We start from the raw sequence: 26893 nt of genomic DNA on the forward strand, positions 1-26893 counted from the left end.
CGCGGCCACGTAGCGGACGTGACGACAGATGCGCCCCCAGCTTGAGACGAAAAGATGCCACTTCGAGCGCTGTGCAACCTTCCGCATCTCTGGACCGGACCGGGTCGATCCTGCCCTGAGCCCAGGAGGACCTGGAGCCATCGACAACCGCTTTCCTGCCATCAACCCCCGTGTGAGTCAGCCTTGTCCCGTTTGCCTGTCGTCTGTTGGGGAATAATATAAGATTGTGTCTAAGTGCTTGTCTTTCTATGTTGTACCTCTCGTCCCTGTAATCTGACCTTCCGCACGAATATAATCTCCTCCGGAGGTCTTGAGAACCGTATCCCTGGTGTCTGTCATTATAATTCAGCCGTGTGTCTTCTTTTTCCTTATTGAGCCAGCGTGGCGCGGCTTCGTCAACGTTCGAGTACAATCGGGTAATTTGTGCGGACACGACGGCCATTCCGCTCGGCCCACCTTAACATCAAAGTCGTGTCTGTAACAATACAATATCATAAGCACAAAAAAATGTCCAATTAAAATTATACGATTCCTCACATTCACCCTCTCTCCCCCCCACCTGAACATATGATGAACACTAGAACGGCATTCAGTAGAGAGTATACATCTGCCAGGTGAACAGTTTACGTTTTGTATCCCTGAGTAGGCCAGAAAATCACAATACAGAATCACATTTAATCAAAATCATCCGTCCACAACTTTGAGATATCCTGCTTTGTATCATTTTGGCCCTATCTCCCAATGGCGAAGAATCACTTAAAAAATTATAGTAGCCGGATCTTCACCAAAATCTAACCATTTCGTCTTTGTCACATACGCTACCTCTCTGCCAAATTTCGTCCAAATCTGTCCACAACTTTTTGAGATATTTTGTTCACAAACAAACAGACAGACAGACACACGGGTGAAAACATAACCTCCATCCACCTTTGGTAGCGGAGGTTTAAAAAAATCTCAACAGAAAAACCGCTGTTTAAGTGGTAATGGAGTTGGACAGTGTAATAACTGCCTGAGGAAAGAAACTATTCCCAAAGCGATTTGTCCGACACCTGAATGACCTGTATCGCCTTCTTGATGGCAAACGCTGAAACAGGACATTGGCTGGTTGTGAGGCATCAGAGACTATCTGTCTTCTGCAATCTAGTCACAGTACACTTTGCATAAATTGAATCCAAAGAGGACAACTCACGCCCAATAATCCTACCAGCAGTGAGTACAACCATCTGGAGTCGAGGCTTCTGAGGCTGAATGCAGCTACCATACTACGCACACAGAGAGAAAGCCAAAACACTTTCTATAATGGCACGATAAAACTGGACGAGAATATTCCTGCAAAGGCCAAACTTCTTTAGCTGCTGCAAGAAGTAGAGGCGTTGCCGAACTTTCCTGATATCTGTGTTGTGGTCCCACCTTTAAACTCGTGGAAATGGTTGTACTTGTACCTATAAGTTTAAAGCAGTCACCAATTTCAATAACTTCACCATTGATGGTAAGAGGGTTGACTGAACTTTTCATCCTACAAAAGTCAACTACCATCTCCTAAGTCTTTGCAGTATTCAGCTCGAGGTTGTTATGGTTGCACCACGACACAAACACATTAACTTCCTGAAGGTATTCTAGCTCATCATAATTCACGATAATAGCCTCGATGATCATGTCATCCGCAAACTTCACAAGCTGCACAGACTCATGATGAGGCACCCAATCATTGGTGAAAGGTGAATCGAGAAGAGGTGACTGCACGCACCCTTGTGGAGCACCAGTATCCAAGATAATAGTCTTGGACAACTTATTGTTTAATTATACTATTTGTGATCAGTTATAGAGAAGGAACTCTCCAAGACAGTTTCAACATCTCCTTCTACATCCATCCTTTGTTCCTCCTACACCAGGGCAGACACTGACACTGGCCTTTCCTCCACCAAACAAGGAAAGCAGAAGGAATTGAAGGCATCTATCCTGAATTCTTGAAGAACTTGGGGCCTTGTGGACTTGATTGGTTGGCTTCTCATTTCACTAACATCCATGCAACTGGAGCCACACCAACAACCTGGAGAGAGGCTAAAGTCATTGCCATCCTTAAGCCAGGGAAACCTGCTGCTGACCCATCTAGCTATCGGCCCACATCTCTGTGATGTACGACATACAAGTTGTTTGAGCGTGTCCTGGCCAGGCTCTCTCCACTGGTAGAGCCCAAACTTCCCAATGAATAAGCTGGCTTCAGACCTGGGAAGAGTTTGTTTATCAAGTACTTGCACTTACCATTAACAGTGAGGCTGGCTTCCAACACAAGCTCAAAACAGGTGGTGCATATGACAAAAAAGTTTGGCCTTTCATCAGCGTATGACACGGTATGGCGACATGGTTTTTTGATGAAAGCTGCCAGACTTTCCCAGTGCCAAGCCACAATCCGAATCCTTTCTTCTGTGCTTAACAATCCAAGATATATGGTTTCACTTGGAGAGCAAACAAGCTCCATAAGGACTCTGAATGATGGTCTTCCCCAAGGGTCTGTCTTAGCTCCAATCTTAAACATATATGTGAGAGCTATGCCTTGTACCACCTCCAGAAAGTCTGCCTAAACAGATGATCTTGCCCTTGCTACCCAAGCAATCAACCTTGAAGATATCAGCAGACCCTGTCCCAGGACCTAAAGGTAATGGAGCGATAATTCATCCACTGGCGCCTCCGCCCAAACCCAACGAAGACGACAGTTACCGCTTTCCATCTCAGCAACCGACTCGCTAACAGAAAACTCCAGGTTTCCTTTTGTGGCAAAACCAGTCAAGCGTCCACTCCCTCATCCCCATCTATAATACCAAAATGATTGATAACTACTGTGTTGCACTATCTTGCCAGAAACGTTAGACTGCGCACGCATGTTTGCCCCAACTGTGCTATGCAAATATATTTTCACACGAGGAAGGTCAACGTCACAATAAAAACTTCCTAATTGAATGTCATAAATATTCTTTGAGGTTCCTATATCTAACACTTGATCATTTCTATGATTGAATGGTTGAAGTTCTTGTATCTTCATTGGTCAGCACACATGCAACATCATATGTAAGAAAATGGTAAATAATATGTTTAAATAATGAAAACTTAATTAAATTAATGTTGTTTTAGAGTATAGTGGTTGGAAAAATGCTGTTTGTTGGTGTTTAAAGCCATACAAACCCATTATTATTTTATTTTTTGTACGCGTCTTTCTCATTTTTCAATTTTTATGGGAAGTGCTTGGAATGCTAACACTCCACATCATTTTACTGGCCCTCATTATTTCAGTTTTTATATGATTTTTGAAGGAAAAGAGTTTATATGGAAAGTTATTGGAGCTCAGATACCATGAACTCCCAAAATATATGAATGTTTTTTTTTAGTCGATGTAGAAGGGTGTCTGAAATTGTAAAAAAAAAAAAAAAAAAAATTAAAGGTAAATAATGGAAGGAGTAGAGAACGGGAGTAATAGACAACAAAAACAACATGCATTTAAGGCCATTTTCCCTGCTAGAGCGGGGGTTAGCCTTGCGGACCCCATGACAATCTTCTCCATTTTGCCCTAAAACGGGAGTAATAGGGAGGAAAAGAAAAAAAAAAAGAGGTTTGATGTGGGATAAGAAATAAGGGATGATTAGAGAAAGGGAATGCATCAGGCATGTATTGGGGATGGTTGTTAAAACTTTTTCCAATTTTTGCATACACAGTATTGTATAATGTTGATTTCTCCTGAAACTAGACAGTACAAAGACTACGTTACCCCACACAGTGCTCAAATATGTTTCAATTGAAAAAAAAAAAGATTTTAAATGTCGTATAAAAAAAAACAACATCTGGAGGTTTACCGCTGTTGATGTAGCGTCTTTTACACCACCTTATTTAACACATTGCATTAGTTCTTCGTGCCTGTTGTTTATGTCATTTATAACATCCTTAAAAACTGTTAGATTCCTATTTGTAATGATTTTAAATTTTGTTTAACTCCTCTTCTTTGTGCATGCACGGTTAGAATGAATTCAGAGGCAAAGTACTGACAAACTACAGGTTCGTTTTCCGATTCACATTCCGATTCGTGTTCAAAATATAACATTCAATTGACATTAAGTTGTTCCTCGGTCAAAACTGTTGCGTGTAGAAACACAGACGGACAGACAGACCGAAGTGAACCAATTGCTTAACCCCGCTTTTCGCTTTGTGTGCGTGGGGTAAAAAATAGCTGATATTTATTACACAATAAAATCTGCTTCCTGTGGTCACTCAGTTGACAAAGCAGAGTAGCTACATGAAACAGACGACCCAAACACAACGTCCATTTGAATGTACAACAGAGGTAGTGCCAGGAATACAACTCCCTGACGTAGATTGCTGCATAACATTTTGCAAAGATGTAGCCAGTGGTGTCTAATACTGGGCTTCATTTCTGTCTGTTATTAGAAGTCAGTCGGTTTATTGCTTTTCACCACAGCAGGAAAGTAGAGTGTATAGGGTGTATAGGTGTGAAATGGTGGCAAGACAAGTCTCCAGACCAAAGACGCTGATAGACAGTACAAGTTTGGAAAAAGCAGTGAAGCAATTACCATGAACATATCTGTAAAACAAACTAAGAGTAGCAACAGACCTATGATGTGAAAGTGCTTGGAGAGACGAGCCAAGCTCTACCTCAATCGAATTGACTACACACTTCTGGAGCATGTCCCATGAGGAACAAGAAGGACACTCGGTAGAGCGCATGCCTCCGCCAGGCTGAACAGTTTGTGGTTTCTATCCCACTGATAGGCCGGATCTGAATGCGGACCTGAATCAAAATCGAATTGGCATGTTCATTTCATCTAACCAACTCGTCCACCAAGTTTATTTATAACTCGTCCACAAGTTTTTAAAATATCATGTTATATATATCGCTTTTCCCCCAATCTCTCAATGGCGAAGAATCATTTCAATAATTAAATAATTCTCACATCCGAATCCATATTCAGATCTTCACCAAAATCGAATCGATTAGTCCTTGTCACATACACAACCTGTCCACAAAGTTTCATGCAAATCCGTCGACAACTTTTTGAGATATCCTGCTATGTATCGTTTTTGGCTCTTTCTCCCAATGGTGAAGATTCACTTCTAAAATTCTAGTAGCCGCATCCGGATCCGGATCTTCACCAAAATCTAATCATTTCGTCCTTGTCACATACGCTACATATCTGCCAAATGTCGTCCGAATCCATCCACAGCGGTTTGAGATATTTTGTTCACAAACAGACAAACAGACAGGGGTGAAAACATAACGTCCATCCACCTTCGGTTGCGGAGGTAAAGATGACACGCTGGTGCTCCAACCTAAATGTGTCAACATAACTCCATAAGGAGGCATATAGTTGTCTTATGCAAATGGGGGATAGCATCCAGACGTAGGTATTTCTGGGCTCGATAGAGACAACCAACTCGCATCGAAGTACTCTTTGCAATACCTGATATATACTTGTCCCTGCTGAGATTAGGGGAGATATCAAGACCAAGTAGGCACAGGTCTGATGCTTCCGGTAAGATCAAAGGATCCGTGTGCACAGGAGGGAAATACCTGTGTCTACAATGAGACACGAACAGCAATTTAGTCTTCTTGGCATTGAAGGTTACCAACCAATCGTGACCCAACTTCATCACGTTCTCTAAATCATTGTTTAGTGAAGCACAAACCTCACTACGAGAAATGCTACTTGCATTAGTGGACACAGAGTGAGTGTGGAATCATCAGCATACATGGCGAGCTGGGATGAAACCGTTATCAGACAAGTCATTGATGTATCACAGAAAGAAGGTAGAAAAAGAACCCCGAGTAACACCAGAATTTATAGAGCAAATTAGTCTAGTAGGAAGACTAGGTCCCCCTGCACCCCCCGGAGATATACTTCTAATCAGTGTTTCTAGATTGGAAAAAATGTGTAGAAAATGACTAGCTATGGCCCCAAGCTGAAAAAATGTCCCACATACCATTTTTATGCAAATTACTGCTGCCATTATCAAAAAAAGACTAGGTCCCCCTGCACCCCCCGGAGATATACTTCTAATCAGTGTTTCTAGATTGGAAAAAATGTGTAGAAAATGACTAGCTATGGCCCCAAGCTGAAAAAATGTCCCACATACCATTTTTATGCAAATTACTGCTGCCATTATCAAAAAAAGACTAGGTCCCCCTGCACCCCCCGGAGATATACTGAAACTGGCAGTGACTGGTGATTGAAATGCGGTGCCTTTTTGTGTTTCAGGTCGAGGTACGTGAACTCCCCACGATCTACAGCAACCAGGAAGAGACTGATACCAGGGTGGTTCTGTACCTCCATCATGCTGCTACCATCGGATACAAGAACGCTGTAGTCAGAACACCGGACACAGACATCCTCCTGATCCTGCTCCACCATGCCCACAACATCAAGCTGACGGTGTACCTGGATACAGGGTCAGGGAAGCATCGCCAACTTGTCAACGTCTCTGAGCTGGCAGAATCCCTGGGAGAGGACTACTGTGCCACTCTCCTGGGGTACTATGTGTTCAGCGGAGAAGACTGCACCAGTGCCTTCAAAGGGAAGGGAAAAGTCGGGCCCTTGAAAAAGCTGGAGAAGAATCCCAGGTTTCACAGGGCATTCGGTGAATTTCACAGGGTATTTAGAAAAATAAAACTTTGTGTTAACGTCTGTGTAGACGGACCTTAATATGAGTCTATTATTTCGTAAAACTGTGATTATTTTGTAAATAAAGCACTAATTAGCATACTAGTATACCATAGACACATGTAATCATGTTATGAATAGTTCTATCATGATCTATGCCCTTCAAAACATGGGTCTAGACACCTTCATTTTTCAATTATCTGCAATATTGGCTGAGATATGTCAAAAAACGTTTTTTTGATAATGGCAGCAGTAATTTGCATAAAAATGGTATGTGGGACATTTTTTCAGCTTGGGGCCATAGCTAGTCATTTTCTACACATTTTTTCCAATCTAGAAACACTGATTAGAAGTATATCTCCGGGGGGTGCAGGGGGACCTAGTCTTTTTTTGATAATGGCAGCAGTAATTTGCATAAAAATGGTATGTGGGACATTTTGTCAGCTTGGGGCCATAGCTAGTCATTTTCTACACATTTTTTCCAATCTAGAAACACTGATTAGAAGTATATCTCCGGGGGGTGCAGGGGGACCTAGTCTTCCTACTAGACTAAATAGGGAATGATTGGCTATCAAGGACCACCTTATGGACAACATAAGCAGAAATTATGGACAACATTCCACTCGACTGAAGCTTGCACAGTAGCCCTTTATGCCACACCTTATCAAAGGCCTGTGGAATATCCCAAGCTACTAAATGGGTCTCACCCAAAAAGTCTAAGGGGTAAAATGATCAGTAATTCGGTAGAGTAAGTCGCCCGTCGACCTGGAATGGTGGAAGCCATATTGACAGTCAGCAAGAAGTTCATTGTCCTCAAGGTGACTAAGAAGCTTATGATTGATAAGGCATTCAAAGATCTTATAAATCACAGGAAGAAGACTAACGGGACAGTAATTAGTAGCCAGGTGACGCTTACCAACTCACTTATGAGCAGGGACAACGGAAGCCACTTCCCAAGATGAGGGAAACACTGAATCGGCCAAGCACTTATTTTTTATTGATAAATCTTCGCAAGAATTGATGCAAGTTAGGGCAACACCTTTGCGATACAACGACAGGAATCCTACCTGGACCAGTATCTTTTGAGGCATCAAAAGGAAAATTCTGGCAACATTCTTAGAATTGACAAAGGGGACAGAAATAAGCGTATCTGTGTGAGATGGAAAAACGGGAAAGGAATGTCCGTCGTCGTTAAATGAGGTATTAGATGTAACATTAAATGAGGTATAAGATGTAACGTTAAATGAGGTATTAGATGTAACATTAAATGAGGTATTAGATGTAACATCAAATGAGGTATTAGATGTAACATTAAATGAGGTATTAGATGTAACGTTAAATGAGGTATTAGATGTAACGTTAAATGAGGTATTAGATGTGTTACATATTTAGGTGAATGTATGTGAATTACCATTCAGGTCTTTGCTTATCCATGTGTAGTAGATTAAGGGTTGTTGTGGTTGGAGGGTCAGGAGCCCTTCTGAAAAAGTGTCCGGAAACGGAAGTGACCGGAAACGGAAGAGGAAAAGACACGAGGAAGAAAAGAACGAGTATTCTTCTTCCTCGCCCCGCTCCGACGAAAGGTGGGATCGACCTTGCGCCGCGTGGAAAAGCGGCGTTCCGAAGCCCGTCTGGCGAGAGGAGTTACCGGGACGTGTACCTACCCGGTGGAGACGTCAAGTTGACGTGGGGCCGTGCATCGACCCCGCGTCTGGCACCGTTCGTGGCACCGTCTAAAAAGACGCGTACGGGTCGCACGTTGGGGCCTAACACGCGTTGCAAGCGGCGTGGGGCTTTTGGGCTTGCTTTACCGTACCCGCTTCGCGTGGCCACGAGGGGCTGCAGCCGGGGTGCCTGATACGATACCTGCCCGGTGGAAACACGTCCACCCGGGGTTCGTTCAACCGCCCGAGTGCGGCGACGCCGACCATCATCTTGGTCAGGAGGGGCCCAGAGACATTGTGAGGGGCAGAGACCAAAAGGGGGTCGTGAGTACCAAAAGGGGACACACATATATAAGATGGCCATCTTAATCATATAGGGAATTGATTGTGGATTGGGAATTGTTGATGGTTGTTTGTTGTTGATTGCTCGGGGAATATATCCGTGATTGTATCCTTGAAATTGTATGATATCCTTACCCTTCCGTTCCGACTTCCGTTTCCGGTCTTGCTGGCGACGGTTCGTTTTTTCGCAGGTCTCCACGCTCTCCATCGAAATCGAAGTTAAGTCATTGTTCCAATTTGTATTTTCGTTATAACTGTATTTCTTTTATGGTGTATGTACGTTTATTGTCCCGTCAAAGATTTTCGGTGCAAATCTTTCATACCTGTATTGAAAATCGCGTTAATTCGTGTCGTCTCGAGGTCTTGTACAGTGTACACTGTACAACCTTGAGGCTTTGTTTTTCTCTCAGCGCCTGTCGTTTGTGATCCAATAACTTTCGTTCTCTGTTTTCGCAGTCTTTCCACCCCAAAGCCTACTTCCTTATGTAAATCTCAACTCAAAAAAAACAAAAAAAAAAAGACTACCTTCTCTGTGCTCATTCGTTTATTCATTCTTATTCGTTCGTTCGTTCTTCGACCACGTGTTTCTCCCCCATTTCCCCAGATAGATTGTCAAATTTCAATTCGTTATTTTATCGTCCATGTGATATTGTTTGATTATAGTTAGTTTTGGTTTGAATTTCCTGTAACTCGTAATTAATTAATCGTTTTCTGCCCTTGTGTGTGGCCTTGTAGTTGTACCCCCGTCGGTGTTTTGTTAACTTAAGTGTGTTTTGCTTGGCTCTTGGTTTTTTCCCTTCTACCCCGAACATAATACTGTCTAACGTTCTAATTCCCCACCCCCCCCCCCCCCCCAAAAAAAAACAAAAAAAAAAAAACATTTATTTTCTTTTCTCCACGTGTACTGTTGTCTCATCCTGTATTTTCTGTCCAGGTGTGCTGTTCGCCCCACCCCCATAATCTCCTTGCCATCCACCGTTTGCCCTGTTCACATGACTCGTGGTGGTCCCTCTCGGCTCTCCCCCCGTTGGTATTTTTGTGCATATAAGATTGTTCATAGTTCTGTTTAAATATTTTTAAATATGTTTAACCTTTCCCCTTCTGTTTTTTATTCAGTGGTATATTACAACACGCTGTTTTTCTTCCTATTTAAAAGGCTTTTCTCAATTTCCTCTCCAACTCATTCCACTTCAAAAAAAAGTAATTCAATATCTTATACGTCTCCCTCACTACATGGTCTAAATTCACATTCATTCCATCCCTCCTCCATCATCCTGAACCGGATTGCTAACTTGAAAATCACAACAAACCCAATTTGTTATCAATGTTCGTCTTTCATTAATCATCCACTTTCTAAACTCCCCTCTTGCCCCTCCCATCCAAATCCCCCCCCTTGCACCTACACTCCGAAACTTCCCCCTTGCCCCTCCACTCTTAAACTCCCCCCTTGCCCCTCCACTCCTGAACTCCCCCCTTGCCCTTCCCCTCCTAAACTTCCCCTTTGCCCCTCCCCTCCTAATCCCCCCCCTTGCCCCTCCACTCCTGATCTCCCCCCTTTCCCCTTCCCTCCAAAACTCCCCCCTTGCCCCTCCCCTCCTAAACTCCCCCCTCACTCCTCCCCTTCAAAACTCCCCCCCAATCCCTCCCATTCAATTCTCCCCCCATACCATTCCTCTCCAATTCTCTCTCCTCCCCCCTCCTCCTCCAAGCTGCCTCCTCCCCACTTCGTCTCCCTTCTATCTCATACCTCCACCCCCCCCAAACCTTCTACTTTCCTCTGCCCCCCCTCAAACAACCCCTCACTGTGCCGCATCCCTTCACCAGCAAACCTTTCATCCTCCTCATCCTTCCCTTTCTTGGAACTCTTCTGCAACATCTGAAACACTATCAACTGCTCTCCCTACCTCCCCCTCTCATCCTTCATCTTACCCTACTCCTCCCCTCCCCTGTCCTGTACCCGATGCTCCCCCTCTCTCTTCATTAACGGTATGGACCTCAAACATCCGGGGCCTTCGCTCAAACCTGACTGATCTCTCCATACAGGTTGCTTCTGACAATCCAGACTTGATCTGCTTAACAGAGACTTTCCTCCTTCAAGATGTCTCTGATTCCTTAATAACTCTTCCTGGTAACTCCCTCCTCCGGTATGATAGACCTGAGCCTCGGCCTGGTGGTGGGGTGGCTATCTTTGTCAAAAACTCTCTTCCTCACTCTCCTTGCACTGCTCTCTTTCCTCCTCACCCGCAGGAGTACCTCTGGTTACGGCTTCCTCTCCGCTCCCACCTTTTGTTCATATGTGTTCTGTACCGTCCCCCAAACAGTGATGACTCCATCTACATTTCAATGTCTGACAACATGGACCAACTTCTATCCACTCATCCCAACTCTCTCTTCCTCATATGTGGTGACTTCAACTGTCATCATGCCACCTGGTTGGGTGTGGGTTCCTCTCTCACTAGTCATGGCACCTCAGCAAAGGACTTCTGTGACTCACTGGGATTGACACAATCTGTCAATTTCCCGACCCGGATCTCAGCCAATGGAGTATCTTCTCTTCTAGACTTGGTTATGACAAACTTCCCTGCTAATGTCTGCTGCTCTTCTTCTGCTCCAATCGGTTCTTCTGATCATGTGCTTGTCAAAGTGGACATCTCTCTGGCCATTCTCAGAGAGCCTCCTCAGCGTCGACGAGTCTGGCATTTCACTCAGGCCGACTGGGACGGTCTTCAAGCAGCCATCAATCGTCTGGATTGGTCTCCCATCTCCACTGCCTCTGACATCAATTCTTCCTGGGAATTCTTCCAAAGCAAACTGATCTCTCTCATGCACAGATTTATCCCATCTCGCCTTCAATTGTCTTACCCTTCCTCCCGTCCATGGTACACTGAATCTTGTGGTGAGGCAGTTGCCCTGAAACAACTTGCCTTTGCCTCTTGGAAGGCTAATCCAACTGAAGGAAATCTCAGTTCCTTCCACCAAGCTCGGAACAAGTGTGTGTCTACCCTCAGGAGTGCCAGGAAGCACTATCTCTCCTCACTCAAGAATGAACTCTCAAACCTGTCTCCTTCCTCCAAATCCTGGTGGCGTCTGGTCAAATCCGTTTCTGGTGTTTGTTCCCCCTCCATCCCCTCCCTTACCTCAAATGGCCACACAGTTGACATCGCACGTGACAAAGCCGAATGCCTCAACTCTGTGTTCGCCTCGAAATCCTTAGTCCCAAACCCATCTCTCTCTGTTCCCACCTTTCCCAGTCGAACCCAAATGCTCCTGGACTCTGTGTCCTTCTCTCCTGACAAGGTGGAGGAGTTTTTGTCAAACCTCGACTCTGATTCTGCAACTGGACCAGACGGCATCAGCCCACGGGTCCTAAAATCCTGCTCTGCCGCTCTATCTCACCCTCTCTCTGTTCTTTTCACCCTATCTTTTGCTCAAGGTCATCTGCCAGCATCCTGGAAATCAGCTAACATTACCGCTTTACACAAAAAAGGTGCAAAAACAGATCCTTGCAACTACAGACCAATCAGCCTGCTCCCAATTATCAGCAAAGTCATGGAATCCATCATTGCTTCGGATATGAAATCTTTCCTCTTCTCCAATGGCTTGATCTCTGATCATCAATTTGGTTTCAGACCAGGTCACTCTACTCTGGACATGCTGCTTCTGCTGTCTCAACAATGGATGCAGGTCCTGAATGCCAAACAGGAAATCAGAGCTGTCTCCCTTGACATATCAAGGGCCTTTGATACGGTCTGGCACCCAGCTCTGCTCACCAAACTCTCCTCCTATGGTATCCATGGAAATCTCCATGCATGGCTTGCGGACTTCCTCTCTGGTCGTAGTCAACGTGTGGCCCTGAATGGATTTCTCTCATCTCCCCTTCCTGTTCAGGCTGGAGTTCCCCAAGGAAGTGTGCTGGGCCCTATGCTTTTTCTGGTCTTTATCAATGATCTCTCTGACTCTCTGGAAAATCCTCTCTATCTCTTTGCTGATGACTCCACTCTCTGCCGCTCCATTCCTCTTCCCTCAGATAGGCAGTCTGCAGCCTCCTCACTCTCTGAAGACCTGGACAAAATCACAGACTGGTCAAACAAGTGGAACATGTCTTTCAATCCTGCCAAATCTCACTCTCTTACTATGTCTCTCCGAAAAGATCGACTGGACAACCCTCCCATCTACTTTCTCAACAATCCTCTCCAAGAAGTTCTGTCACTCAAGCTTTTGGGTCTCACTATCTGCCATGATCTTTCTTGGGAAAACCACATTTCCAAGCTGGCCTCCAAAGCCAGTCGCCGACTGGGCATCCTCCGTCGTGCGAAGTCCTTCCTCGGCACACCTGAGCTCCTCACCACATACAAGGCTTTCATCCGCAGCTCAATGGAATACTGTTCTCCCCTATGGGCTGGTGCTCCTGCCTCACACCTGGCTCGGCTTCACGCTGTTGAATCCAAAGCTTTCAAAATCATTGGAATCTCCCGCGATGAAGCTATCTCTGAGGGCCTTTCACTCACTCACCGCAGGCAGGTAGGTGGTCTTTCTGTCTTCTACCGACTCCTCTCCGGCCTTGCTCCCCCAGCTCTCTCCGTGCTCTGTCCCCCAAATATTCCTACAGGTCGCACAAGATCTGCCAGCAACCCTCTGATGGTTAAACTGCCGAAATCTCGGCTCTCTGCTCACCTTCACTCTTTCATTCCTCTTTTCTCCCGCCTGTGGAACAAACTCCCACACTCCCTTCAATCCCTCTCCTCCCTCCAGGTCTTTAAAACAGCTGTTCACCACCATCTCTTATCTTCCCCCATCCATAACCTTGATCTTTTCTACCCCCACTAATTCACCCCAGATCCACCTTGTTTGAAATTCCAACTTATTTCCTGGAAATCCTGGCAGTGTCCATATGTTTATACCTCTCCCACCCCCCCCCCCTTCACATGCCTCCCCCCCTTCACATGCCTCCCCCCTTCACATGCCTCCCCCCCAAAGCCCTCTCCCTCCCACAGATCTCTCGATGTCTCCATGTCTCTCGGTCCCTGCTCTCAAATGTTGTGTTTGTGTCCTTCCCCCTCTCTCCCCATCTTGTCTACCGCTCCCGATGTTATTTGTTTTATGTGTCTGTTTGTCTTTCTGTGTGATTAATTTTCGCTCTTTCACGAGCCTCGATCTTGTATACAAAAAAAAATAAAAAAAAAATAAAAAAAAATAAATAAAAATAAAAATAAACCCTGGAAATATATCATTGAACATCAGTTTCTCTTGGGTGGAATTCACAGGGATTGCGTTGCGAAAGCGCATATATAATACTACTTTCTGGCGAAGGTCCTCTCACGGTCCGGGGGTCACCGAGACCAGGTAGTCACCGAGGGGACCACGTAACAGATGTAACGCTAAATGAGGTATTAGATGTAACATTAAATGAGGTATTAGATGTAACATTAAATGAGGTATTAGATGTAACGTTAAATGAGGTATTAGATGTAACATTAAATGAGGTATTAGATGTAACGTTAAATGAGGTATTAGATGTAACATTAAATGAGGTATTAGATGTAACTTACTCTGCAAAAGGATTGGCCCTATCCAAAGGGCAGTAAGAACCTTAGTACCCTAAAAGAGAGGAGGTATAGAGGGGATGCCCTCTTGCTTTTATGAGCGGGAGGACAGAGAGTAGGGTTTTGGGAAGACGCGGGGGGTGGGGGGAAGACCAAAGATGGGACAGGGTTGGGGAGGGGGAGGTTGAGCTTTTTTTGGAGGGGTGGGGGGGGGGGAAGTGATGACGACTTTTGGTGGGGAGGTTGAGGAGTTGCGGTGAGAGTGGGGGGGGGGGGGGGTTGATGAGTTGCGGTGAGAGTGGGGGGGGGTGAGTTGTGGTGAGAGTAGGGGTGGGGGGGGGTTGAGGAGTTGCAGTGAGAGTGTGGGGGGGGGTTGAGGAGTTGCGGTGGGAGTGGGAGTGGGGGGGTTGAGGAGTGCGGTGGGAGTGGGTGGGGGTGGGGGGTTGAGGAGTTGCAGTGGGAGTGGGGGTGGGGGGTTGAGAAGTTGCGGTGGGAGTGGGGGTGGGGGGTTGAGAAGTTGCAGTGGGAGTGGGGGGTGGGGTGGGGGGTTGAGAAGTTGCAGTGGGAGTGGGGGTGGGGGTGGGGGGTTGAGAAGTTGCGGTGTGGGTGGGGGGTTGAGGAGTTGCGGTGAGAGTGGGGGGGGGGGGGGTTGAGGAGTTGCGATGGGAGTGGGGGTGCGGGGTTGAGGAGTTGTGGTTGCGGGGAGGGGGTGTGGGGGGTCGGAGGGTGTTTGAGTGTTTGCAGGTTCGAGTGGTGAGGGAATTTAAGGTTTGAAGCCTTAAAGTTGGGAGATTTGAGATTGAGGACTTGGGGTTTGTGAGTTGAGGAATTGTAGTCACATTTTAGATTGTGCGGATGTTCTGCGAGTCCGTCCTAGTTTATATATTATCATTTTATTATCATTTTAGTGTGGGGGAATGAAGGTGATTGTAGGGTGAGCAATGCACACAAACCAACCCCACATTCACCTTTTGATGACACCACCTCACAGACATCACAATCACGACACATGTATACTCTCACCCATCCACATGCAAACTACCAACACATCCGACCAATATCCCTTTTACCCCTTTATCTCCAATGCTTCTAGATTCCTATCCCATTCCAATTTAAACCTATCGACCATTTCTCCTGCCACAAGCCTTCCAGGGAGACCTTACCATGCATTTACTACCCTGACTGAAAGACCCTGCCTTTCTCCATCCTATAACTCTCCTCTTCGTCACTAACGTTTTATCACTGTCTATTGTGCTGAAAAACTCTTCTGCACCCATTCTGTCTATACCCTTCATTATCTTTAAAATCTCAATCAGAGTATCGGTACTTATCATTGTTTGTGCAACACAACACACACACACACACACACACACACACACACACACACACACACACACACACACACACACGCCAATAAACTTTATCATTAAATACCCTCGTAATCGCCTCCTTTATATTGTGTAAAAGTCCCGTCTCCTTTAACTGTGCGGTCGTCATAGCTTCGGCTAACTAACCAGGAGGGGAAGGGGAGGGGGGAAGGGGAGGGGAGACGGGGAAAGGGGGGGGAGAGGGGGAGACGGGGAAAGGGGGGGAGAGGGGGGAGGAGGGGGAAGGGGAGGGGACGGGGGGAGGCAGGAGAGGAAGGGGGGTTCATATATATGCTGGTGGGTGAATGTGGCGTTCATCACGTTTCTGAGGTAAGTGTGATGCCGATCAAGAAGAAGAAGAAGAAGCCGTACTACCAACTTCGTACACTTCCGGAATTGTTTGATTTATTTGTATTCAAATGTCTGGTGATTGTTTTGTATTTATTTATGTGAATGTGTATTTGTATATAACCGTCATTAATTTTAAAAGGCTTAGGCACTATCGAGCGAATTTTTTTATTTTATTATTTATTTATTTTTTTGAATTCCAAAACACACGATCTTTTTTTTTTCATAATTTTTTTTTTGCCTAAAACACTCCCAGGCACTCACTTGATGAACCTCTGAAAGTATGACGAAGATCCGTTCAGCCAACTCTGAGAAAAATGGTGACGCAGACAGACATCTCTTATATAGTAGACTAGCAGAAGTACCCGGCATTGCCGGGGCGGGGGAGGGGAGGGAAACGGGGGAGGGGAGGGGAGGGGAACGGGGGGGAGGGTGAGGAGGGGGGATGGGGGGAGGGGGAGTGGCGGGGGGGAAGGGGAGGGGGAAGGCAGGGAAGGGGAGGGGGGAGGGGGGAGGGGAAGGGAGTGAGAGGGGGGAGGGGAGGGGAAAGGAGAGGGGGGGAGGGGAGGGGAAAGGAGAGGGGGGAGGGGGAGGGGAGGAAGGGGAGGGCCAGTCAACAATGACGTTGCAGTTCTCATGGTAGGAGAGCAGCACAACAATCGCGACATCGTCCAGCATCTTCGCGACAACAGCACGAAGCGGATTTTGGAGACTCACCGATCCTGTGACGCCCTCCAGTACCGGCGTTGCCGGGCGGGGGAAGGGAGACCCGTACATTCTTAACCCGTACATTCGCCCTCTCGACTCAAGTTCACTCGGACAAAAGCCTCGCACAAATTACACCGTGAAGGCCCAATGGCCATGTCTATGCCACAAATCAAGTACATGAGCGAGTCTGGCGCACTGAATTGAAAATATATAGAACGCTCATACTCCGTGAAAAGTGTAGCCGCCGTGTCGCCATCTTGGTTAGCATGACTCGACCAACTCGCTTTGCGGATCTCGTTTGTTTTGAACATGTCCCAGATTTTAAAAGTCAGACAACTGTTAAAATGCCATTTTGAGCGGCAATAAACTGCTCCAATCGGTTACGGAAGGGTTGTGGAAAGACGTTTCACAGCTGTTTCAAAGACGTTTAATTCATATCGCACAAAATCGACACAAAACACGATCACACAAAAGGTGAAAAAACGCAATTGCTTTTCGCTCTGAATTACGTGCAAACGTGTGACGGAAATCACCATCGCCCAGCATCGAGTGCCAACCAAGATGGCGCCCGGTAGCTGCATCTCCACCTATGTGGTGTGAATGGCAATGGTCATTGATTCGATATATTTTCCGTTCAATGGTCTGGCGGCGGGGATGGAACATTACGTGATCGCCCTGAGCGAATCAGCGCGCTGCTCTGCCACCGGCTCAGATTCCGTGTATAATATTCCTCGCTGAAATGCGCTGAGGTAAATATGAATAAAAAATATGGATCTCGTCAAATATTTTGAGGTAGGCCATGTTCTTCCCAGGCTCAATGGCCATGTCTATGCCAAATATCAAGCACGTGAGCCTCTCTGTTTAGGAGTCTATCGGTAACATTACACACACACACACACAAACTGTGTTTTATATATATAGATTTACAATATATACCTGTCAAACATAAAAGATAAATAAAAAACATAAATTTTAGGAAATTACAAAGTTTCTCATTTTCAAGAAAAAAAAATCTTGTCATCAGTATTGGAAGATGAAACTTAGCTTAACCAATAAGAGCCTAAATGCAACATTTTTTAATTATGGAAGTATGCCAGCCTCGTTATCATCCAAGAGTTTCAATAGACAGTGAGAATCTGTATCACAGCACAAAACAGCGAACTGCAAACTTTTTCTTCTTTTCTTCACTTTTTCTTGACAACATCACAAGGTAAAGATTGGAAACATTTCCCCAACAATATTTGCAATACTTGTACATGTCGTCGACACCTTGCTGAAGCTGGTTTCACTCCATTCAAGGCACATCAATAAAATGCTGGTCTCACCTTTCAAGAGAAGTCTTTGTGGAGCCGGAATGAACTGTCATGCTCGACTTACAACCTTTTCCTTGTACTGCTTCGACCCCATACTAATGACAATAATTACTTTGTAGCCTTTAATGGAAAATCAGTTTGTAAGACATGGAGAAAGTCATCAGTGTGGCTTATGAGTTACGTATATAGCTGCAGCAGACACGGAGTTGCAAGGAAGTCACCTTGATGAGTGCCAAATCTGCAGGATACAGAGCATTTGGCTCGAGGTCTGATGTTGCAAGGTTTTTCCATTCATCACCGTGTCAGAAACCTCTCTGAAAGACCCTTGCTTCTCCAACACCGCCAAAGCTAATAAAATTAATTCACAGCCAGATTCATGACGACTTTAAAACATACTTGAGTTTCCACTTATATATCAGTTCATCTCAAGATTCAACAGAAAGAGGATGTTGGCAAGAGTTAGGTGCTGTCTGGTAATGCAGTTTCCCCATGCTGCAGTTGATATGAGGATAGTATAACCCTAATTGTACACATGCATCACATGCGCAAACTTTTCGAAGCGGATGGATACTGAGGTTCATGGCTTGCCAATAAAAATCAGACAAAATATCCTACCAGCATCTAAATAAAGAAGGAAATGATGGCTTTAGCAATGGCATCTTCAGCAAGTTTTCACAAGTTTTCAAGTTTGTAGGTATAAACAAACTAACTTTAAGGAACAAACAAACTTGTCCATGAACTAACCTTTAAGTATTGGAAAAACCGATGGAATTGGAGTTGTGTGGAATGCCGGTCACATCACACGAGCATCACGGAAATTCATTAAACTCTGCTAAGATAAATAAACTAGTCTGGTGTAAACAAACGTTCATCCTTCAAATCCTTGAAAGAATAATGAACATTCCCCCCCCCCCCCCCTCTCGCCCATGCGCATGCGCCCTCCAGCATGACAATCCACTCTCTTCTTCCCCATCCCTTTCGGTTCCTACCTTCACTCTTGCGATTTGGAGTAAAATCCGTGCTCGAGCTGAAGTCTGATGAGATACTGGAACTTCCTCTGCCTGCAGACAGTGTGAGAGAGAAGTTGTTATGAGGGCTGAAGGAAGAGAGAGAGAGAAGCTAGAAGAACAGGAAGAAGGTGGGAGGGGGAATATGGAAGGAAAGATGTCGGAGCCAAGGAGAGTAGAAGGCAGCCAGAAAGGTGTGGAGCCAGGAGTGAGATTGAAGTGGACGGAAGAGAGGGAATAGGGGAGGACATAGAATGGAGCGAACAAGGATAGGTGTAAAGACATTGATGAAGTATTTCATAATAGCAGCTGGGAATTTGGGAGTATCACAAAACCATAAAGATGATGAAAAAAAAGCAGAGGAAGGAAGGAAAGGATGAAGGAACATGGGGCGCAATAGATGAACAGTGGAAGAGAAAGAAAACCATTTGCACAAGGGCAGATCTGAAGCCTTACAGGTGTAAATGTAATTGTCTGCGGCTCGTGGTGTGAAACTGCTCACAGACAAGTCCATAAGATCATTTTCCAGTCAATGGGCCAAATAGTATTTCCACATGGCGTGTGCTGGACAGAAGCTGGTATTGCCTGTGTACATTAGCATGTTTCTGCATAATCCGTCAGCCATTTGGCCTTCAGACGCATCTAATCAATGGAAAAACGTTTTCTCGCATCACTAATCCCAATAAAAGTTCTACTCCTGAATAAATAAAACTAATAAGCTTCCAGATAATTTTTTGTACACACACGCACACACCATATAAATGATCAGCCAGTCTATCTGTCTGTCTGTCCCTCTGTCTGTCCATTCAGCACGGGGCTTAAAGATCAGATCACCGCCATTTTGTTCATTCGGTATAGGTTCTCAAGCCTTACAAGTCTCTTGTGTACAGGAACCGCAAGGTGCCGGCGTCGGTGCTGCGGTTATGTGAGTGGGTCATCGCATCCATATGTTGAGAGGAGTGTTTCCTGAGAAGAATAAGGTAAGTGGTGTGTCTGTGGGTCTTGGGTTTTGATTCTATGAATGTTAAAAAAAATTCATATGGTTTGAAGCCTCAAGGTGGTGTCGGCCATGACGGTTATTTCATAAATAAATGGTTGTAAATTAGTTATTTTCAAGCAAATGATGTATTTCATTACATGTCTGACAATAAAAGCTCTAAGATTCTATTAAGAATGAAGATGGATGGCTTAAAGATCGTATTTTTAAAATCGTGTTGTTTAAAAATCGCCATTTTGAATATATCTAATCTTGCAAGATGCGGGGAGGGAGAGAGGAAGGAGAGGGAGGAGAGAAGTGAGAAGGAGAGATGGGGGAGTGGAGAGGGGTAGGAAGGATTTTCATTGCCATTTTGACTGGGTTGGCATGATGTGGGGAGAGAATAGGGGGGCAGAGGAGAGAGGGGGGAGAGGAGATGGCAAGAGAGAGGGGAGCGAGAGGGGAGAGGATAATGGGGGGAGGGGAGAAAGGAGGGGATAGGAGGAGAGATAGGCAGAGGGGTAGAGAGGGGAGACTGGATGGAAAGGAGAAAGTGTGGGACAGGGAGTGGGGGTAGAGGGATAGAGAAGGGGGGAGGGGAGGAAGTAGGGATGAGAGGGGATGGTGGAGGAGAGAGAGAGAGGGTGGGGGGGGGGGGGGGAGAGAGAAGCGAGGGAGGAGGGATGAGGTCTTGGTCACATTTTACATTATGTGGAATTACACACGTTTCACAAGTTTCACAAGAAAAACTGTATTTATCATGTATGGACATGTGTCACATATTATGTGAAGTAAATAATTTGTGTAGATTACATCATTTCTGGATCGAGTAAATTGCTAGTACCCATTCTGGAAAACTTTGCAAGCAGCATCGAAGTCAAGATGTCTAAATGTCATACATGTCTATGCCCTTGGGTTTCCCGTGGGTGTACTATTAGTATATATATATTTATTTATTTAACTAAGGCAGCACACTAACCCTATGACATGACACTGACGTCATGTACATACAGTCACGTGAAAAAGTAAGTACACCCCATGTAAAGTTTTGACTTTTTCAACATATTTCAACATACAGCTATTTGATCTTCATTTCAACAATATTGATAGATAAAGGTGATATAATATAACAAATATCATGAAACATTTACATTTTGAAGTCCATTGTATAATTTAAATAAACATAAATGCAAATTTCGCATGTGGAAAAAGTAAGTACACCCTTGGCTCCAATAGGTGGTATTGCCCCTTTTGGCGAGGCTCTTCCACGAGCCTCGATCTTGTATACAAAAAAAAATCCACATTCCAGACATAGGAATCCACTAAACCATCACTAGGATGGCTAACTAGCATAGGTAATACATCAGTTTGGATGTAAACCTGGTTGCAGCATCAGAAATGTTGAAGACGTCATCCAAACATATGCCGCCCTCCCTCTCCCCCCCCCCCCCCCCTCATCGGGAATTACGATGTATGGCTCGTAGTAGAACATCGAAATTTCGCGATCTTCCTGTCTTTTTGAGCACATTTTGAGAATGACATTTTAGATTCTTCGTCGAATTTCACAACTTTTCTGTTGTTTCTTGGAAAAATGTCTCGAGAAGTTACTCTTTCTGTCCATATAAAAGAAATCTCAATTTGGTCCCTTTGGTCATATTTTGACGCTCTTCGGTTTTTTTCTCGCAAAGAGAAATGCCCCCAATTGTCTGCTTTTGCCAGAGCCGGTCACATATATAATTATATGGAAATAGATCCCCAGTTAAAACAAGCCCATTCCTCTGTAGCGACGTGTGGTGAGGCACGAATCTTGTTTCTCACAGTCTCAGAGTCCTTTAGGTGCTTTTTTGCAAACTCCAAGCGAGCTTTCATGTGTCTTTCACTGAGGAGACGCTTCCGTCTGGCCACTCTGCCATAAAGCCCAGATCGGTGGAGTGTTGCAGTGATGGTTGTTCTTCTGGAAGTTTCTCCCATCTCCACACAGGATCTCTGGAGCTCAGCCAGAGTGACCATCGGGTTCTTGGTCACCTCTCTTACCAAGGCCCTTCTCCCCCGATTGCTCAGTTTGGCCTGGCGGCCACCTCTTGGAAGAGTCCTGGTTGTTCCAAACTTCTTCCATTTAAGAATTATGGAGGCCACTGTGCTCTTGGGAACCTTCACTGCAGCAGAGATTTTTTTTGTAGGCTTCCCCAGATCTGTGCCTCGACACAATCCTGTCCCTGAGCTCTGCAGGCAGTTCCTTCGACCTCATGGCTTGGTTTTTGGTCTGATATGCATTGTCCGCTGTGAGACCTTATATAGACAGGTGTGTGCCTTTCCAAATCATGTCCAATCAATTGAATTTACCACAGGTGGACTCCAATCAAGGTGTAGAAACATCTCAAAGATGTTCAACATAAATGGGAGGCACCTGAGCTAAATTTCAAGTGTCCATAGCAAAGGGTATGAATACTTATGTCAATGTGATATTTCTGTTTTTTCTTTTTAATAAATTTGCAAAACTTTCTAAAATCCTGTTTTCTCTTTGTCATTATGGGGTATTGAGTGTGGATTGATGAGGGAAAACATGAATTTAAGCGATTTAAGCATAAGGCTGCAACATAACAACATGTGAAAAAAGTGAAGGGGTCTGAATACTTTCTGAATGCACTGTATAATTATATGCAAATATATACAGTATATATATACATATATATATATATATATATATATATATATATATACATCGGTGAGTTTGTGTCTGTGCTAGCCCCACCCATTCCACAGGCCACACCTTCCACTCCCCCAGTGTCACAAGCACCGCCCATTAGCCAGGCGATGCCTTTCCCTCCAGCGGGCCAGAAATTGCCGCCATTTTTTTTCGACACACACACAAAGACACACACACAAAGACACACACACAACACACACACACACACACACACACTTACATCTATCTGTATCGTCAGGCTAACCTGACTACTAGGTATGTCCCTTTAAGGCAGTAGGGTTGAAAAATAAATCCCTGCTGTTTACAATTAGACAATGGATCTACAAAGGATCTATAAAGTGGATTAAACAATCGCACATGGCACATGTGCAGATAACCTGATCCACTTCATCATTACAAGTGCCATTGGCATCTGCATGATTCTTGTGGTTGACCAGGTACTCAAGTACTGTAACAGGAAACACTGAAAAACTTCAGGGACAGTGGGCATTCATTGGCAATGAAAATGGGAGCATGAACACCTTCTGCAGCAGTAAATCTTTGCCATTGGCTTCTGGTGCTTGTTCTTTCCATATACACTACTTGTTTGGAGCGATCTTGTCTGTCAATAACTAGACATGGCCAATATTGTAAGGCCTAAAACCTCTCTTTACAGAATTCTTGGCAAACTTGCTATAATATTCTCAGAATACATTTTAGGTTTTCTTTCATCATGCCGGAGCAGAAGTATATCCATTGGAGGTGGAATTTAATTCCCCCAAAAATCTGATATATTAATATCCTGATGGAAAACGCACATCTCTGAGTATGCTGCATTATTAAAGCGTTCTTCTTCTTTATTATAACAGCAGGCGACTCTAGGTGGCATACTTTTCTAGGGGCACCACTGCATCGTTGATGCAGTGCCCCTGTAGTTTAGATCAGGAATTTGTCCAGGATTCCGGCAATAGCGTGCCTACTCTTTGCAAAGGACACTGGGATCTTTAATGTCCACAAATTAATGCCGACAGACTGAGATGGGACGCCCGCAGTTTAACGTCCATCCGAGGGCGGGCACACACACTGACGCTTCGCCATTTGTACGGAGTGAAACACCGGCCGACAAAACAACAATCTATAGCTGGGCCCAGGTTCAAACCAAGGCTAGACAATTCAAAGTACACAGTACACATACCTATCTATAGGCTTGTATCCTACCAGCCCTATTAAAAGGGTTGCTACGCCATCTTTCCCTTTTTCACGTATAATCAACGTGTGCTGGTGATCAGATTGGCAATACCGTATTATCCTACATTCACATTGTAGCGAGGAGTTTGAAATTAGTTTTAGGCCACGTAAGGTTGATTTTTAAGCTTTCCGTAACTTTTTGAAAGAAAAAGAACAAATATTCAGTGGTGTGATGCTTAGAGCATATGCTCCAAGTCTGGGAGATCAGCGGTTCGAACACCGACCCTGGCCAGAGGATCCACTCCAAGTCTGGGAGGTCAGCCGTTCAAACACCAACCCTGGCTCGAGGATCTGCTCCAAGTCTGGGAGTTCAGCAGTTCGAACACCAACCCTGGTCAGAGGATCCACTCCAAGTCTGGGAGGTCATTGGTTCAAACAATGACCCTAGACCGAAGATCTGCTCCAAGTCTGGGAGATCAGCGGTTCGAACACCGACCCTGGCCAGAGGATCCACTCCAAGTCTGGGAGGTCAGCCGTTCAAACACCAACCCTGGCTAGAGGATCTGCTCCAAGTCTGGGAGTTCAAAGATTCATAGACAAACCCTGGAAAAGGATCTGCTCCAAGGCTGGGAGTTCAGCAGTTCCAACACCAACCCTGGCCAGAGGATCTGTTCCAAGTCATGCAGTTCATCAGCGGTTCAAACACCGACCCTGGCCAGAGGATCCACTCCAAGTCTGGGAGGTCATTGGTTCAAACAATGACCCTAGACCGAAGATCTGCTCCAAGTCTGGGAGTTCAGCAGTTCAAACACCAACCTTGGTCAGAGGATCCACTCCAAGTCTGGGAGTTCAAAGATTCATAGACAAACCCTGGCCAGAGGATCCACTCCAAGTCATGGAGTTCATCAGCGGTTCAAACACCAACCCTGGCCAGAGGATCTGTTCCAAGTCATGGAGTTCATCAGCGGTTCAAACACTGACCCTGGCCAGAGGATCCACTCCAAGTCTGGAGGTCATTGGTTCAAACAACGACCCTAGCCAGAAGATCTGCTCCAAGTCTGGGAGTTCAGCAGTTCAAACACCAACCTTGGCTAGAGGATCCACTCCAAGTCTGGGATGTCAGCCGTTCAAACACCAACCTTGGCTAGAGGATCTGCTCCAAGTCTGGGAGTTCAAAGATTCATAGACAAACCCTGGAAAAGGATCTGCTCTAAGTCTGGGAGTTCAAAGATTCATAGACAAACCCTGGAAAAGGATCTGCTCCAAGTCTGGGAGTTCAGCAGCGGTTCAAACACCAACCCTGGCCAGAGGATCCACTCCAAGTCTGGGAGGTCATTGGTTCAAACAACGACCCTAGCCAGAAGATCTGCTCCAAGTCTGGGAGTTCAGCAGTTCAAACACCAACCTTGGTCAGAGGATCCACTCCAAGTCTGGGAGGTCAGCCGTTCAAACACCAACCCTGGCTAGAGGATCTGCTCCAAGTCTGGGAGTTCAAAGATTCATAGACAAACCCTGGAAAAGGATCTGCTCCAAGGCTGGGAGTTCAGCAGTTCCAACACCAACCCTGGCCAGAGGATCTGTTCCAAGTCATGGAGTTCATCAGCGGTTCAAACACCAACCCTGGCCAGAGGATCTGTTCCAAGTCATGCAGTTCATCAGCGGTTTCAAACACCGACCCTGGCCAGAGGATCCACTCCAAGTCTGGGAGGTCATTGGTTCAAACAACGACCCTAGCCAGAAGATCTGCTCCAAGTCTGGGAGTTCAGCCGTTCAAACACCAACCCTGGCTAGAGGATCTGCTCCAAGTCTGGGAGTTCAAAGATTCATAGACAAACCCTGGAAAAGGATCTGCTCCAAGTCTGGGAGTTCAAAGATTCATAGACAAACCCTGGAAAAGGATCTGCTCCAAGTCTGGGAGTTCAAAGATTCATAGACAAACCCTGGAAAACCGGTCTGCTCCATGGCTGGGAGTTCAGCAGTTCCAACACCAACCCTGGCCAGAGGATCTGTTCCATGTCATGGAGTTCATCAGCGGTTCAAACACCAATCCTGGCCAGAGAATCTGTTCCAAGTCATGGAGTTCATCAGTGGTTCAAACACCGACCCTGGCCAGAGGATCCACTCCAAGTCTGGAGGTCATTGGTTCAAACAACGACCCTAGCCAGAAGATCTGCTCCAAGTCTGGGAGTTCAGCAGTTCGAACACCGACCTTGGTCAGAGGATCCACTCCAAGTCTGGGAGGTCAGCCGTTCAAACACCAACCCTGGCTAGAGGATCTGCTCCAAGTCTGGGAGTTCAAAGATTCATAGACAAACCCTGGAAAAGGATCTGCTCCAAGGCTAGGAGTTCAGCAGTTCCAACACCAACCCTGGCTAGAGGATCTGCTCCAAGTCTGGGAGTTCAAAGATTCATAGACAAACCCTGGAAAAGGATCTGCTCCAAGTCTGGGGGTTCAAAGATTCATAGACAAACCCTGGAAAAGGATCTGCTCCAAGGCTGGGAGTTCAGCAGCGGTTCAAACACCAACCCTGGCCAGAGGATCTGCTCCAAGTCTGGGAGGTCACCGATTCAAACAAATTTAAAAAGAAGATTCCCCGATTCAAACACATTTAAAAAGAAGATTCCCCGATTCAAACACATTTGTTTCACTCCTCAGCATTTAAAAAGAATAGAACGTGCAAAAACAACCATTGTGCATGCTTGATGGACCCCATACATGGCCTCCTCCTGTGTTGAAGTTCTTTGTCCGTGATCAAATATTAATACGATAAAGATCATTGATCCAGGATAGGTGATGGATGGGGTTTGGCAGGGGGAGAAGGAACGATGAGAGAATCATATGCGTATACATTATATAATAAATAACATAATCAATTAACATATACGTGAAGAGCGGGGGTTCTGCTTGAGACGGACGAAGTGACGGGCAAGACACAAACTCGTCCGAGAAGATGTTTATTGTAAAAACCAACTCGGGAACTCTGAAAAGCCTGTTTATCGGGCTGCATATATATCCAAAACCAGAAAGCATAACCGAAACCGAAAGCCACGCCTCTCAGGCGAGGCGTGTTTCGGTGGTCACGTGACCG

General features: G+C 45.4%; 1 protein-coding gene across 1 annotated transcript in view; it reads right to left on the minus strand.

Moving 5' to 3' along the window:
* The window catches only part of LOC137417957 (uncharacterized), a 193961-nt gene that overhangs the window by 158555 nt on the left and 8513 nt on the right, over positions 1–26893 (minus strand). Inside the window, exon 2 of the mRNA XM_068103904.2 lies at positions 18937–19008. Coding sequence (XP_067960005.2) covers positions 18937–19008 — 72 coding nt within the window. The remainder of the gene's footprint in view (positions 1–18936; positions 19009–26893) is intronic.

Source organism: Myxine glutinosa, chromosome 6, assembly GCF_964187855.1.
Source record: "Myxine glutinosa chromosome 6, kmMyxGlut1.1, whole genome shotgun sequence".
Classification (NCBI taxonomy): Eukaryota; Metazoa; Chordata; class Myxini; order Myxiniformes; family Myxinidae; genus Myxine; species Myxine glutinosa.